The sequence below is a fragment of the Falco punctatus genome (genome assembly GCF_963210335.1).
Source record: "Falco punctatus genome assembly, chromosome: Z".
Classification (NCBI taxonomy): domain Eukaryota; kingdom Metazoa; phylum Chordata; class Aves; order Falconiformes; family Falconidae; genus Falco; species Falco punctatus.
This window is the reverse complement of record NC_137586.1, coordinates 62,477,824-62,493,673: the sequence shown is the minus strand read 5'-3', so window position 1 is coordinate 62,493,673 and position 15,850 is coordinate 62,477,824. Positions and strand designations below refer to the sequence as shown.

Sequence of the window (15,850 nt, the reverse complement as noted above, 5' to 3'; positions counted from 1 at the left end):
CAGCGCCGGCCTGCAGCAGTGGCTGTCAAGGCCCCGCGGGGGGCTGCGGCGTGGGCCCTCCTCGGACTCAGAGGTGCGGGTCCCCGTGGGGCAGGCGCCGAACTCCCGGCCCGGGGCGCCGCAGGGCTGTTCCCAGTCACGAACGCCTTCGGGGCACGTGCCACAAGTTGGTGGGGTGGGAGGTGTGACGTGTTGTCACAGTCTTCAGTGGACGTGGAAGGGGAAGGGCGAAGCCGGCCTTCCCCGCTCGACTGGGAGGTGGCAAAAGCGCCCTCTGCTCGTGTCTGAAGTATGATGAACGGTGGAGTGGTGTGTACTCAAAATCAATGTCAGCTAGATATGAAATTGCAATATAAAATGGAAGAACATTGTTCTGTGGGATGTTTTTCACTATTGTAAGGTTACTTTTAAAATTTTCTCAAGGTTTTAATCAAGGTACCTTCCTATACATCTTCAACTAAAGTACTTAATGCTTTTTCCGTAACATTCACTGTTGTGTTAAAGCATATCACATTTATGATGAAAAATTAAACTCTTTTAACTGAACAAGATAAGAATTCATCTTACCTTCCTTAGTAACAAATGAGAGATCATAATTCATCTGAGAATGATCAGAAATCTTTAATAATGAACCCAGATGTTACCAATTCCTGTGACAGCATCATCTTGCCTTCCTACAAAAAAAGCATGCGATTCCACAAAATCATTCCTCAGACTCTATTATCATCTCAATTTTCAATCTTGTGTACACAATAGCTCCCAGAGATAATAACTGGCCATTATGTTAGATCTCATCTATACAGTTTGGAGCATGATGAAGCCTAAGTGCATCCTGCATAACAAATTCCTTAATACATAGCTTGCTTCTTTCATTGCTGTGTTGACTCTCCAATGCTAGTAAGTGTAAAAAAACAGGAAAGTGTAGTCGCTCAAATAAAAAGACATGAATCAAAGCACACACTGAGGGTATATACACATGGAGAAAGAGAGAATCGTTTTTATATACTCCTGCTGGAAAATAAAGTCGCAGCCTGAATTCACAGCTAATGTAAGTCTGTTGGTAGCATTACACTAAAGGTTAATCCATCTCCAGGAGTTTAACACAGCAATTCATAAAATTCTAATGAAATGAAAGGAAGCCTGACTCAGTGGGCATTTGAATTTAACACATTGTAAAGATGAGCAGAGTGCTGGCATACAGAGCATGAATTAAACTATCTGCTTGCTATAGATTTTCACTATAAATATACCTAAAAAAAACAGCCAATAAACCATTCTTCCCAAAGAGCTGATACAAAACAGAGGATTCAGCATTTAGGTGACAAAATTTACTGAACACAGAGTAGTTCCAGGCTACAGTTACATTGAAGGAAGATACTCCTGATAAGGAGTTGTCACCCATATACTGCATGCTGCAACGAGTCCCATGCCCTGGTAACTAACGATGGCAATCTGCACTTCGTGTATGACAAAAGAACGAAGGCAGTGCCTTAAGCTCGTGGCTTGGGCCTTTGTGCAAAGTGACAGCCTGTTTTGTTGAATTTACTTCCAAAAACACTAAGGGTGATTCTGGACCGCCTTTGAAGTTGCCCTCCTGCTCCTGCTGGCCTGTGTGCAGGCGACAGCCCTGGGAAGCAACATGAATATTCTCTGGAGCACATGGGATCCAAACACGCCCATACTAGCATGGGACAGGGAATGCCCCATGGTGGTATAACACAGGTCCAGCTTCCCATTAATTATATCTTCTAGCAGGCTCTTCAGAAAAGACTTTTACAGACAGACCCTCAAACAAAGGAAGCGCTCTTCTGCATTCAGCCAAATCTTCACCCAGTCTAGCATTCTAGCTCCAGCTCAGGTCCATATTAGATGTAGAAGCACAACAGGAACATAAAACAGATCATTCTGAAAAACTTACATACAAAACAGTTTTTGTCTTTGTTTCTATCCAAGACCTTAGACATAGTGGTTTATAAATATCCTTTATACATTTTCTTTCAATAAAAGTTACTAGCTGCAGATTTTCTTCTTAGAATTAAAAACTTGTAAGACTTTTTAAAATCCTTTTCATGGTTGGCCTCAGAAATACCTTCTACCTTGAAGCCTCTGGCTAAGGCTTACACAAAACAAATAGCTCATGGAGAAAGAACTGTTTCCTTCTATCATCGTATATCCAAATGTCCATATATGTTTTTTATGAGAATCATTAAGAAGCAGCAGTCTTACGCTGAAGTACATTTGCATGTTCAAATACAATTATGCATCATTATTTCACCCTCTTCAGAGGCACTTTTAGTATGTAGCAGTTTTTGCTGGCCTCTTTTTACATTGCAGAATACTTTTTTTCTTGTGAATACCATAAAATTCTGCAAAAGATGACACTACTGAGAGAAAAAGAATGTAAAGTAAGTTTATGAAACAAAATTATCCTATATGTACTAATTGTGTCATTATGTACATGTACTAATATGTGTGCATTGTGTCAGATTTGACTACAAAATAGTCTTTTTGTGATTTTGTAAGATTTTAGTGTTGTAAGACTTGTTATCTCCTGAAATATGAAGCAAGAATCACTGATAAGCTAATATTATTCTGCAAGATCAAATCAGTGAAAGTATACAAGATTTATATTTTTTTTCAGTTCCTTGATTACAAAAAAGACATTCTGATATGCTTTTATTCTAGGCATTATAGTAAATTTGTACTATTGGCTGTTACAGTTATTGATGTTCCCATAACATGAGTTACATACTTACAGATATTTAGGGAACTATGAGTACTATGAAATTATACTGGGAGATATTTGTTTAATAAATTACCTGTGGTGAAAATGGTCATCTGTTGCTTTACTGCACACAAGTGTAGACACTGATAATTCCCCAGAACTTCTGCCGCTGATGTGGGCTCTATATGGATAACTGCCTCCTCACTATTTACATTACCTCTTGTATCATGTATTGATACACGATTTCTTGTTCATCTGTCTCTTCTACTGCCCTTATTTACTTCAATTTTTATTTCTTTTTGAAGCATAAGGGGAAAAGTCTATTGATCAGTTTAATCAATGGTGTATCAGTGTATGTGTAGATAAATATTCACATGTGCTTCTATCTGTCTGCTCTCAGTCCTTCCTTAAATAATGTTTAAACCTTTTGCAGAGTTTAAACTAAAAATTAAGGAAGGCGTAAAAGTCTCAAATGCTAAATTTCTCAAAGTTTATTGAAAACTTTGCAGAGTAGAAGATAGAAATCCAAATCCTGTTCTTCTGAATAGAAAGGCTGCAGCGTGAGCTCACAGTCCTTATTACATAGGAAAGACTCACAAAATGCATCAAGTCCAGGATAAGTTCTAATCAAAATTCAACCAACTATACACCTCTGTTAGGGATGAATGGAACCAATTCTTTTATTCATTGCCACTCCTTTACAAGTGACACTAATTTTTTCTCTGCCCTCATTCACTGCCAAAACATGCCTTCATGAAGGGCTTCAGAACGAGAGTGGTAGGAGGCCTCAGAGACAGGGCAATATCATATGGCAACATCCAAGCTAAACCACATCTCTGTTGGAAGCAATGCACTTTGCTGTATATGAAGACATTTTAAATAATATTTCTTTAAATTCACATTATTTGTCAGTTACTTTAAATTTTGTTACAGTGGAGACCAATCAACAAAGACGGTCTTTATCTGAACCCTACTGAAATGAAGGATAATCTATCATTTGATACCACCAGGCATTGCTTTCAATCCTTCTGTGCGTCAAAATCTTCAGTTTGAATACCTAAGCAGTTGGGGCAATTTAAACAGCTAACTAACCCACTGTCGTGGTTTAACCCTGGCTGGTGACCAGGCACCCCACAGCCACTTGCCCACTCCCCCCACAGTGGGATAAGGAAGGGGATCGGAAGAGCAGAAGTTAGAAAACTCGTGCATTGAGATAAAGACAGTTTAATAGGTAAAGCAAAAGCCACGCACACAAGGAAAGCAGAGCAAGGAATTCATTCACCGCTTCCCATGGGCAGGCAGGTGCTCAGCCATCCCCAGGGAAGCCGGGCTCCATCACACGTAATGGTTACTTGGGCGTAACACAAACATCCCCCCTCTTCCTTCTTCCCCCAGCTTATATATACTCAGCATGACGTCCCATGGTGTGGAATATCCCTTTGGGCAGCCCGGGCCAGCTGTCCTGGCTGTGTCCCCTCCCAGCTCCCCGTGCCCCCCCAGCCCTCTCGCTGGCCGGGCCTGAGACCCTGAGAAGTCCCTGACTGAGTATAGACACCACCCGGGCACAGCCAAACCCACCCGTGTGCTGTCAGCATTGCTCACACAGCACAGCCACAGCACAGCTGCACCCGCTGCGGAGAAGGAAGTTAACTGCACCCCAGCTGGAACCAGGACACCCCCCTGATCTACATTACAGTAACATCCAAAATATGCATTTGTAAGTTATGTGATAGAAAACAAAATATTTGTATTGCCTAATTAAAAACCTGTTTACACAGGAAATAATTTTTACTTAGCTGTTATATAGGTTGGGCACAGATTACATAGGCTAGACACAGAGTTATCTAAAGTGTACACACGTGGGCATATCATCTGAATCTTACTAGTGTGGAGTACCTGTGCAAAGTCATATGGTACCCAAGTGCCTGGTGGCCAAGCCGGGCCCACCCATGTGCCCAGGGCCCAGCCTGGCCCTGGCTGTCCGGAGGGAGGTGCCCGAGCTGTGGGCTGCTGACCTGCCCTGCTCACTGGCTTGGGCAGGGGTCCAGCCCTGGCTGCCAGGTGCTGCCATGCCTCCCTGGGCAGTCTCCGCCGCCCCTGGTTCCCCCAGCCCCTAGGGAGCAGCCGTCATTGCTCACAGCTGTACCTCGGCTGGCATGCAAAGATGCGTTGGGCTCCAGAGGCATTAAGGATCACGTCTGGGAAAAACAGCTTGAGATGTAGGACAGATCAGTCACCAAGCAGTTTTCAAATACATGACTGATGGCAGCACATCCTTGTTTCTTTTTGACAAATCATACGCCTGCAAAATACGTATGCAAAACTTCCACAGAAAGTGATGTTTCCACAAAGCCAAAAAAACCAAAACCAAAGAAAACAAAAACCTCTTGGGACATTAAATGGTTGCACTTTATTAACTGGGTTGAAACCAGACTGTTGTTCTGTAATATTTGTAACATTCTCCTAATGCCTGATATGTACGATTCTCTTGGAATACAGTCATTTCCTCATTTGGCAGACACAAGTGTGCATTAAATACAAAGAATTCAGGTATATTGAGGTTTCTGAGAAATCAGATCCAAGCATGCCAGACTTGGCACTACCTCCCAGCTGTTCCTGCTATAGTCTCATTTTTCTGTCATCACTCTATCCGTGTCTGAATAATGGGGTAATTAGTAACTCTTAAAATGTGCTGTGTTTATAAATGTGGCTGGAGGTGCTGGCATGTATTTAGAAAAAAGAAAAAGAAGCTACTTGTTCTTGCCACATTTCTATTTATTGGCTGAGGCAAGGGCAGAACATTGCTGTCCTACCACTGAAGTATGGTCCAGGGCCTAACTACCAAATACAGCTAAAAAAAAGGAAAGAGTAGCAAATTGGCTTAAATCAGCGAAACAGCCCGCCAGACTGCACAGTCTTTACAGGGCTATGTGACCAGCACCCCCTGTTCCTGACCCCTGGTAGTGTGGTTGGTGTAACTAATGCCATTTTATAAGGCAAGCAGGTATTCTTTCTGACCAAGGGGGTCACATATTTGTTTGCTTTCCCTCATTATCAGGCCCTGAAAGTCCTGTGAACAAAGCAGACAAACCAAACAGATTTCTTCTTCCCTCTCTCCACCAGCCTCAAGGCTCCTGGGCACCAGAGATGTTACCCCTTCCCTAACAGCCTTGAAGGCCCCAGGCACCGGGTCAAGCCAGTGGTGGTGATGGCCCCATCACAGACCAGGAGGCGTAACCACCCAGAACACTGTCTATAAAATCAAGCAGTTATGAGTCCTAAGCGGGAACCTGGAGCTGAGCTGCTGCTGGACAGTGAGACCCGGGTCCCTCTGGCAGCCAGGGACACCTCCATCGTCCTCTGCTTCCTCCACAGACTGACTTGTATTCTTTTATATGACTTTTCAGTCTAGATTATAATTGTTATACTGATACAGCAAACCAGGTATTAAGATCTGACCCGATCTGCAGAGGGTCCAGGTGATTAGAAGTCCTAAGTCAAGTTAGGATCTGCATGATGATAAACTGTTAAGATGTATTATAAATTCCATATTATGTTTACTTACAGATTGTATTATATTGATTCTGCTTGTAGAAATCCCGTGTCATTCTAATCACAAATTCTGTGCTGTACTAATAATATCCTGTTAAGAAAATAAAGCTTTAACTGACCCCTAAAAGAACCTGGCTTTCCTCTCAGTGTGGGATGACAGTGTGTCAGTTTACAGGGAAATATCTGTTACCACAGAACCTCTCCGAGAAACAGGGAACTCTAGAAGGTGTATTTGTCACAGCTGGAAAATGGTTGGATGCAATATTTGGCAATGAGAAGGGGTGGTATTCTGGGGAATTGGACTCCTGATGCTGAGAAAGTTCTGTGTTGCATACCCTGGCTACCTTGTTTAATGGAATATTACTAAATTAAAACTTACTGCTTGAAATCCTAAGTTCCTGGTTGTTTTGTGTGTTAGTTTTGAAGGAGGTTAATATTAGAGTGCTACAGCTGAAAGCTGTGTAGCAGGGAATTTTTCTCTCTTTTGGGCAATTGCTTTTGGTTATTTGGCAGCTTTCTACATAGAGTCACTTTAGCAGTTTTATTCTGCAAAACCATCTGTAGTTAAATTTTGAGAGGTGCACAATGGTTTTCATTTTCTATTGTTCAACACCTAATTTGAGATAGTCTTGACTTTCAGAGATCACGTGAGCTTAAAACTCCTGTTAATCTGGTGGGAAGTCTCAGCAGTCTAGCAGCTGTGGAAATTAGGTGTCTCATGCTTATCTTTCAGAGATCTCAGATTTGGTGTGTATAAATATTGGAGAATAAATGCAGCTGCTACTACAGCATTGTTATTAATTTTCACAATGACTGCCTGTTCGCATTTGGAAATCAGGTTATTGTGGAAAGTTGATTATAGAAAATAATCTAATACTGAAAAATTATAGATTCATTTAACTTAGATGAAAAAAGAAACAAAAACCAGATTGACATCTGAGATCCGAGTTTCAAAAAGGAAAACCACAAACACTCTTCTTTTGAGTAATATCAAGCCTATTTTCCAAGACCTACCATCTGCAGCAGTATGGAGGTCTCCTTCCTCGTTCTCCTTTTGTAACTTTCTGGGCATCACACGCCCTTCCTAACAGGGACAGCGAAAATGTACTTCAGGAAGGGTTGTACCTTCTACTGCACTGCATGTTCTCGGTTTTAAACATGTTTTTTTGCCATCTGAAACTCAAATTTTTGGTTGCAGGTACCAGAATATCGGGAACTACAGCCCAGTGTGATACATCTTTTTAAAAGTTAGATGTGGATCACAATACAAGCCAGCAAGCTCAGCTGGTTTTACTGTCTTGCATGCCATACCACAGCTAGGGTATCAGCCATTCCTATCAGCTAGGAGGAGCTACTGTGAGTGATTTCTCATTAGGAATAGTCAGAAACTACTGCACTAGGTTTTCTTGGGACGTAACCTTGAAGATGCAAAAATTAACTGCAACTGATCCCACAGAAGGGGAAAAGCTAGCAGGAGATACTCAATATATAATAATAATTAAAAAAAACAACACTCAGAAAGGTCATTAGCAAGGAGCAGAGAGAATGTAAGGACTGGATGAATTCCTGATCTGCAAAGAAAGCAACTGCATGGAACATGCAGATAAGAACAAAAGATAAAAAGTGCCAACTGGGATATTTAGCTAGATTACAGAAGGTGTGGGTTATTAGTTTAAAAAAAGAAAAAAAGGTTAAGAGCTTGGTGGCCTTGGTAGATAGCATCAGGGTGGAGGGAGGTCGTTCTTGGTTCTCATTGCTGTATTTTGGATCCAATCTTGCTCCATTGGTATTGGTGGCTTTGTCAGGAAATGCTGTTCTAGGGCTCTGTGTGTTAAGAATATTCTTAATGAGAAGAAACGTGTGATATATTTGCAGAATGTGTGCAAGAGTTCTTGTGTATGGGTGTCTATGGCATCTGGCTGAAGAAAATGGTCTTGTGGCTGCCCAGCTCATCCAACACTCAATGTAAACGAACAGCTGCAGTAAACTAACAGTCTCACACACAAGCAACATCCTATACAGGACTGAGAAGCAGCACGTGCTGAGACTAAGAGTAAGATCTTTGTAGGTCAAAAGATGGGACACGATGTAAATCTTCCAAGCTTACACACTACAGTCTGAAAGGGTACTTGCATTATTCTCTGCTTTCATTGTCTTGAAAGGGTATGGAAGTGCATTGGCTCCATACCCCAGTGCTCTGGTCATCCAGCAAGAACCAGTGTGAGCAACCCGATTTGGAAAACTGCAGAGACTGACAGAATATGAGTGTATGCATGCTTGTACCTGCAAGTAGTTTTAGTTAATAAAAAAAAAACACTACAGAGGCTGTTTACTTTGTAATGACTTACTTCATCAAGATACAATAAATATTAACAGAACTATTCCCATCAGTTATTATACTTGAAAGGGACTGTGCAACAAGAGAAGTGTGATAACTTTGCTGACTTTACATATCCATGAGCCACTGTCAACAACAAGGAAGACCAAGTTGTTATGTGGGAAGTACCAGGTGTCTTCAAAGACTGAAGTCATAGGAGAAGGATAATATCTGATACTATGAGAGAAATGCATGCCCTTAATAACAAGGTATTTTTTTCATAAACAGAAGTAGGTTAGGAAGAAACTTAGCTGACCTAATTAATCTCAGGATGATGGGAGTAAGAAACATGCTACTGTGAAACAGGAAAAAGCTGTTCTAGGCTGTTTCAAAATACGTTATTTCCAGCAGACATAAAAGATACTGCCATTGCTGCCGTTGGTGTATCAGTTCTTTTCACATGAGTAAGAAAAAAAGGATTGATTAAAACTTAACTAGGTGTTGAAAAGGGTGACAAAAATACTAAAGGAAATGAAGCTGTTCTATACATGCAAGATGAAAACGTTTTTTCATCTGGCAACATGTAGACTGCAGAGAAAACACCTTTACTCCAAATGCCAAGGAGACAGAGAAGCCAGGGAGAAGTATAAGCCATGAACAAAATCAGAGCACTATCTGGTGATGAATTGTTGGAGCAGAAAAACCAATGATGTTGTTTTCAGGTAAAGTTTGATCAGTGGAAAGGAACTGGATGTGTCAAGAGGAGCTGGTGCTGTGCCCCAGAACGCTGTCACCTGCCCAGCACCCCGTCAAACAGCCTAAGCATAAGCATAAAGCTACAGAAAACACTGGGTTCGTTGAAGTTTGCCCCAGCTTGGTTTCCACCGGCCAGCCCGGGTCCAACCGGCCGCAGCACCGCGGAAGGGGCAGCAGGTGACCCCCGGGCCAGCAGACCGAGCGAGGCTTTGCCCAGCACTCGGCGGCCGCTGGCGGGGTGCGCACAGTGACCGGGGGGCAGCCAGCGCCCACCCGGCCGGGCCGTCGCTCCGGCGCCGCTGTGCTTCCCGGCAGCGGGAGAGCCGGCGGGGAGATGGGCCGAGGGGGGCGCAGGGTGATGGCGTGCGCAGGGAGGGAGCAGGAGCCTCTGCCGCCTCCTCCCCCCGCCCCGAGCCCGGGCGCCCGGCTGTGGCAGCGCGGCCCCCGGCCGGCCCGGGCCTGCAGCGCTCCGGGCCAGGGCGCTCCGGCCCCCGCGGGGCCGCGCCTGGGCTCGACGGGGCCGCGCGCGGCGGGGCTTCCCGCCCCCGCCCCGGCATTGTGCTGCCGCTCGCACTTTGCAGGCGCGGCGGGACCGGGAATCCCGGGCGCCTGAGGCAGCCTCGCCTCCTCCTCCTCCTCCGGAGCTGGGCGCATGATGGCGGCAGCCGCCGTAGCGGAGGCGAGCAGCGCCGGGAGTAGCAGCAGCGATACCTCGAGCACGGGCGAGGAGGAGAGGATGAGGCGCCTCTTCCAGACCTGCGACGGCGATGGGGATGGCTTCATCAGCAGGTAGCGACAGGGGGATGTGGCTCCTTGCGCCGTGCTACGGAGCTCTGCCGTCCTTGCTCCCTGGCCGCCCGTGAAGCGGCGTCTCAACTTCTGGGCGAGTTGGCGTAGTTCGCAGAGCGCAGCCGCCGCAGGCCGGCCCCTCCGCGCCGCCGCCTTGTGCCGCGGGGCCGCCCGCCTCCCCTGGCCGCTGCCGCCCGCTCCTGCCGCGGCCGGTCCCTCACGGGGCGCGGCGGCCGGCCAGCCCAGGGCGGCCCCGCTCCCCGCCCCCCCCCCCCTCCTCCGCTCCCAGGGACCCCCCCCGCTCCCCGGGACCCCCCGCTCCCCCGGCAGCTTGGCGGGAGCGGGGCGGGGGTGAACGGGAGCGCCTCCACCCCAACGGGTCGGGAAGGTGACGCCTCTGACCCGCCTGGGTGTGATCACATGAGGCGCTGGGGGGGGTGGCACCTAAACAAACCTGGTCACAGGTAATCTAAGAGAAAAATCGTGCTGATCTCCCAGTTCGTCTGATTCTACTTTTTTTAATATGGTTTTATCAATATCCTTGTTGCACAGTCCCGTTTAGACTCTGCTGCTAGTCCCCGGTTGTGACTAGCTGTGACCCTGGCTGATGGGTTTCGGGGGTGGGGGGTGGGGGGAAGCGGCGGGCTTGTACATTTGCAGTTACCTGGAGTGAGCAGTGATGAAATGTTCATGTATCTGGAAGCACCGGCAGTGTGTTTTGGTCAGGACTGGATTTTGTTTGAAGGGTGCTTCTGGAGCTAGTCCTCTGCTCTCACACCGTAACTTAAAAACCACCGAGCTGCTAAAGGCGAGATTTGCCAGAGATGGTGGGAACTTATATTTTCAAAATGAAACCTGTGCAGTTAGTGATCGCCTCTAGAGAGCTGAGTCAAGAGTGAGGGAATTTCTGTCTTATATAACCTGAAACCTAAGAATATGACCCTGCAGAAAGGTTAAGTAAACGTCAATCCCCACTGTCATCTCTTTGGAGCCAGAAAGTTGTTGAAAATCTGTAACAGCTGGCAGTCACTTTAAAAATAAAATTTAAGGGTCATGATATTTCTTATCTAAACAGCTCCCCCAACACTCTTTTTCTCCCTGGCCTAATGATTATTTTGACAGTTGTGGTTCTGAAATGTAAACTTTGAAAATGTATGCTTTCCAACCAGTGTGCCAAGATTGCTTCTCTCTCCATTTGCTTACTGTCTTCGTGGAAATTATTTTGATGTCTGAAAACTTAGGATGTTCACTTTAAAGCATGTGCTGCCTCCTCAGTTCGTGCTTGCTGGTCTGTGCTGTGATGCTTTTCTGCAATGTACACTCAATAAACTTCTGCATGTTTATAGTTTAAAGACATTACTGAGGGAATGTTAATGTTCTAGTGCTTTATAGCACATGGACAGCTGAGAGATTCTACCATGACACAAGCCCCTCATTTCTGATGACTTTTCTACATTGCCTCAGTTTTGTTGCCAGTTTTTCATGTGTGTATTTCATAATGGGCGTTTCTGAACTTTGCTTGAGCTACACTGTTGAAAACTCCAGGGCAAGTCTGAGGAGGGACATTGGATTTCAGCAGTAAGTAGAAATAAAGCCCAGAGGACAGTGACTGAAAGTCCTTCAGGTGGTGGTGTGTCCATTGTTGAAGGATGCTGATGCCTTGCTTCAGAAGGGACCTGTGCCTTCAAGGCATAACTGGTATGATCCTGATCAGAGAACATAGTGTTATAAATTACTGTCTTCCCTTAAATTTCCATATTTATAAGGAAGTAGTGAATTAATGTTTAACAAATGATCTTTGACATGAGAGGGAGTCAGTTTTCTCAACGTTGTTAGCTAGCCTGGGCAATCAGTCTTGTAAATGGAATGTGATCCTTCCTTTGTGTAGTGTCTCAGTTTCCCTCATGATCCATTTTATGGTGATGGCTTGTGCAGGAGCAGACTTGTTCAGTGGTTTTTGGCTGTATTGGTGGTATCTGCCACCATAGTCTTACAGACAGCCATGGACACACAGCATCCCTGTTAAAAGTATAGCAACTAGAGTTTTTTTGTGGTTTACAGACTTAGCGTTTAGGTAATTCCATATTTTTTAATGTAATGAATTAAAATAAAGACAAAGTTACACCTGCTTTTACGCTGAACTTAATCTTGCCATTCTGTGCTTACTGATTGTCTTGCTTCTGCTTTTTCTTTTTTCATACAGGCAAGTTGCTTAGTTTTCCTGTTCCCTCTTGCCCTGCTTCCTTGAACTTTCCTTTGCTTATCCTTGAGGGCAACAATTTCTTTGTTTCCTTCCCTGTAGCCCCAGTGGAGATGGTGGGCTGACTTCTGCGTGTTACTGTGCCTTTTAGAGCAGGTTAAACCTTGCAATAGATGGCTGGGCATCTATATAAAGAGCTAAAACCAGAGAAGCCAGTGCTGTAAAACCGGCTGCTTCATTGTGCACTAGAACTGATCTATAGCCTTTTAATAGTTCGAACTGTTTTTTTCAGAACTTATTTTCAGTGCAGTGTGGTGGAAATTTGCAGTTTTGCAACTATTACTCAGCATAAGTTGTCATATCTTTCCAAGTGAGTATCCCTTCTCTTCTGCTTGCACGGATGTCAGTAGTTTGTGTAGCACAGGCAGCAGTTCGTTGTTTCTTTCCAGCTCCTGAGCTGTTACGGAAGAGAAGGTCTTTATTCTTGCAGCAAAGGCAGGCATTTTCTGTACATGTTTATTTAGTTCCTATTGCATGGGGAAAAGAGCCATTGGCATTCCTAATGAAGTAACATTGTACCTCTGCTGTGGAAATGCTTTGTTCTGTATCAAACAGTAAACCTCTTCAAGTAACAGCAGGGAAGGCACAGATGGAGGGGAGGAACATGACCTGAGATACTTATTAATTTTCAGGCTCTCGCCTGAGGTGCTGGTTAGTTTTCTGGCTCTAAACAGTTAGGATGATATCAAAATGATAAAGCATAACTAAGTGTGTGTTTTAATCCAGAAGAAGCTGAATGATGGGGTATGAAGTGCTCAGCCTGTGTCTCTGAGCATTGTGTTTGATGTGTGCATATTGAAATTTTGCAACATCTAGCTAGACAAATGTCCTAAGAAAACACAAGAGTTTTAACTTGTTGGTTTGTACTGAAATGGCTTTCTGTTCTTTTGGGATTAATACTAGTTATTCAATGATTTTAACATCTTGCAAGTGCTTGGCATTCTTCTGATGCTACAACAATGAGAGGTAACTATTCAACAACAAAAAATGCAAAGCAGTCCATGATGAAGGCTGGATGCTGGTCGCTTGAGATGAGCGGGGTCAGCCTTGCTGAGAGCAAAAGGCCTTAAACACTGTTTACAACAGAACTGTGTTTTCACAGCTGTAGCTGGATTGTGTTGTTAACAAAAAGCTGTTAACTGAAAAAACACTAATTACATTTTTTTTTCTTTTTATTCTGTTTGCTTTGAAAAACTTCAGAATCTGATGTTACAGTTAAAAATATATTCAGCTTCAGATGGTTGATGCATTGGGGGAGGACACCTGCTGCCTTTTTTTTTTTTTTTTTTTTTTAAGGTCAGTATATGTGGCTTTGGTTGATGTCAGCAAGGAAAGTGAGAACATGCTGGGTTTTTACAGGTGGCCGGCAAGATTAATGTCTTCTTTAGAAACTTAATTGCCTTGTAACTTTATTATATGTGGATTGTACCGATGTTCCATTTAGCACATAATGGATTTCATCTTTACTGCAGAAGTCACTAAATGGGTTTCCAGATTATTCTGTTCTGACACTGCAAGGTCTAAATAAGGTTGAATCTTCAGGAAATACTTCTGCTTAAAAAAAGGAAGCTATGAGCTGTGGATTTAATGGGTGAATAAAAACATTGATTTCATTATTAAGTTACAAATGTGCTAGTTTTCTGATTTTAAATTTTAAGCATGGTTAAGTAATTTCTAGGGTTTTGAAGTAAAGAGATAAAGCTACTGTTTAATTCTGAGAAAGCTACTCTTTAATTCTGAGAAAGAATTGTTATATTAACAGTAATGGAATAAAATTCTGTTTGTGGAGTCTGTTTGAAGGTATTTTCTTCGGTGTACCCAGATGTTTTTTTTTTAGGCTGAGGTCAATTACAGAAAATTTCTGGTAAAAGTAGAGTAAGGTGTTTAAAACCCATAAACCTACTGATTTTGTATTGAGCTTATACAGCCCATCAAAAGGACATGGTGAAAGACTGTCTACTTCGCTAGCCCTTCACAGAGTCAGTTGAAAGGAACTTGTTGTATTTGATCTGTTATCTGAGTGATTTGAGTGGTATGTAGCTCTGGGAACTTAAAACCTTTGCTGATAGTTCCCTTTTCAATGGGCTGCAGTAGTGGGGCATTCTCAGCTTTCTTGCTGAGTACATCTTGGCAAGTGTTTCTGCATCTAGTGGCCACATGCTATTAGAAAAGAAAAAATATATTTTCAAGAAAAGTATGGATCAATTAAGTGTGTTTTTAAAGGAAGGAATTTATGCTTCTAGGCTCTCTGTTACTACACACCACAGCCATTACCACTGAACTTTTTTTTAGGTGGTTGCTTTTGCTAATGTGCTTGAACTTCTGAGCTCACCATTCAAAGAGACACCTGTTGAAGCACAAAGGGACCAATTAAATGGAAGGAACAAAATCAATGTGGGTTGTCTGTGACCAGCCAAGTTGGCTGTTGTGCTGTTGTTATTTGGAGTATATAAGACTTGAAATACATATGCCGTGTCATAGCAAGTTAGTAATTCAGGCTGACATCCAGCTAACAATTTTTGGTGTATCATAAGCTGGGTTTTATAGCTGTGGAAGAAACTGTGAAAATATTACTGCTGTAAGCCAGGTAGCAAAATAGTTCATGTAAATTAATTTATGAACTTGGTTGAACTAGATCCGTTTATGGGATTTTTGATTTATTTTTTTTTTCTTGCAGTTTTCTGTAAGTAAAATAAGTGTCCCTGAGAAATGTTAAGTGGCCAAACTGATTGCCTTGGAATCTTCTTAAATAAATGGGTAGGGAGTGGCCTTATAACTGGAGAGTTTTGGAATAAAAATAATCCTTTAGTTATTTAAAACATATGAACCTTATGTAAAACATGAGATGTTTTATTCTTTGTTGCCTGAATGTGGGCCAGACTTTTAACTGTTTGTAGTATAGCAGCACAGAATTAGTCCTGTTGAGTTTGACTTGATGGGTCTTCAGGAGAGAATGTATATGAAACAGAACTATGAAATTACAAAAGTTTCTGTGATTTTTGTTTTTGAAATGTAGTATAACAGTTAATTTTCCCCTAAAACAATCTTGCTATTCCTTTTTTACTTTCTCCTTTAACAATAGGTAATGACTGCAAAGTGTTTGGAGTGGATATAGATGTTGCCTATGACTAATCCAACTTTCCTTCTTGCAGCTGTATGTAGGGTATACAGTATACTTTAGACTGTAGCTCCATGTGAAACCACAAATCAGGTTCGTACAAAGCATTGTCAGAGATTTTGTCCAAGCATCATATGTTTTAAAATTCATACATAAATTGGAGGTAGTGATCTGAATGTCATAGAAGATGAGCAAACTATGAGCTCAGAACTGCACTGCTCATTGTTACGGGGTGTGGGGACCGATGCAAAGAAGCTACTGGAGTGGGGTAAATTGTGATGAACTTGTGAAAGGTCCTGTAAATAAAACAGGTAAGTGAAGCAAGCGTGTAGT

The 15,850-nt window shown here is 43.1% G+C and overlaps 1 protein-coding gene across 1 annotated transcript in view; it reads left to right on the top strand.

The window, feature by feature from the left end:
• The window catches only part of MCC (MCC regulator of WNT signaling pathway), a 715,741-nt gene that overhangs the window by 476,789 nt on the left and 223,102 nt on the right, over positions 1 to 15,850 (top strand). Inside the window, exon 2 of the mRNA XM_080371226.1 lies at positions 4,121 to 10,139. Coding sequence (XP_080227352.1) covers positions 10,003 to 10,139 — 137 coding nt within the window. The 5' untranslated portion in view covers positions 4,121 to 10,002. The remainder of the gene's footprint in view (positions 1 to 4,120; positions 10,140 to 15,850) is intronic.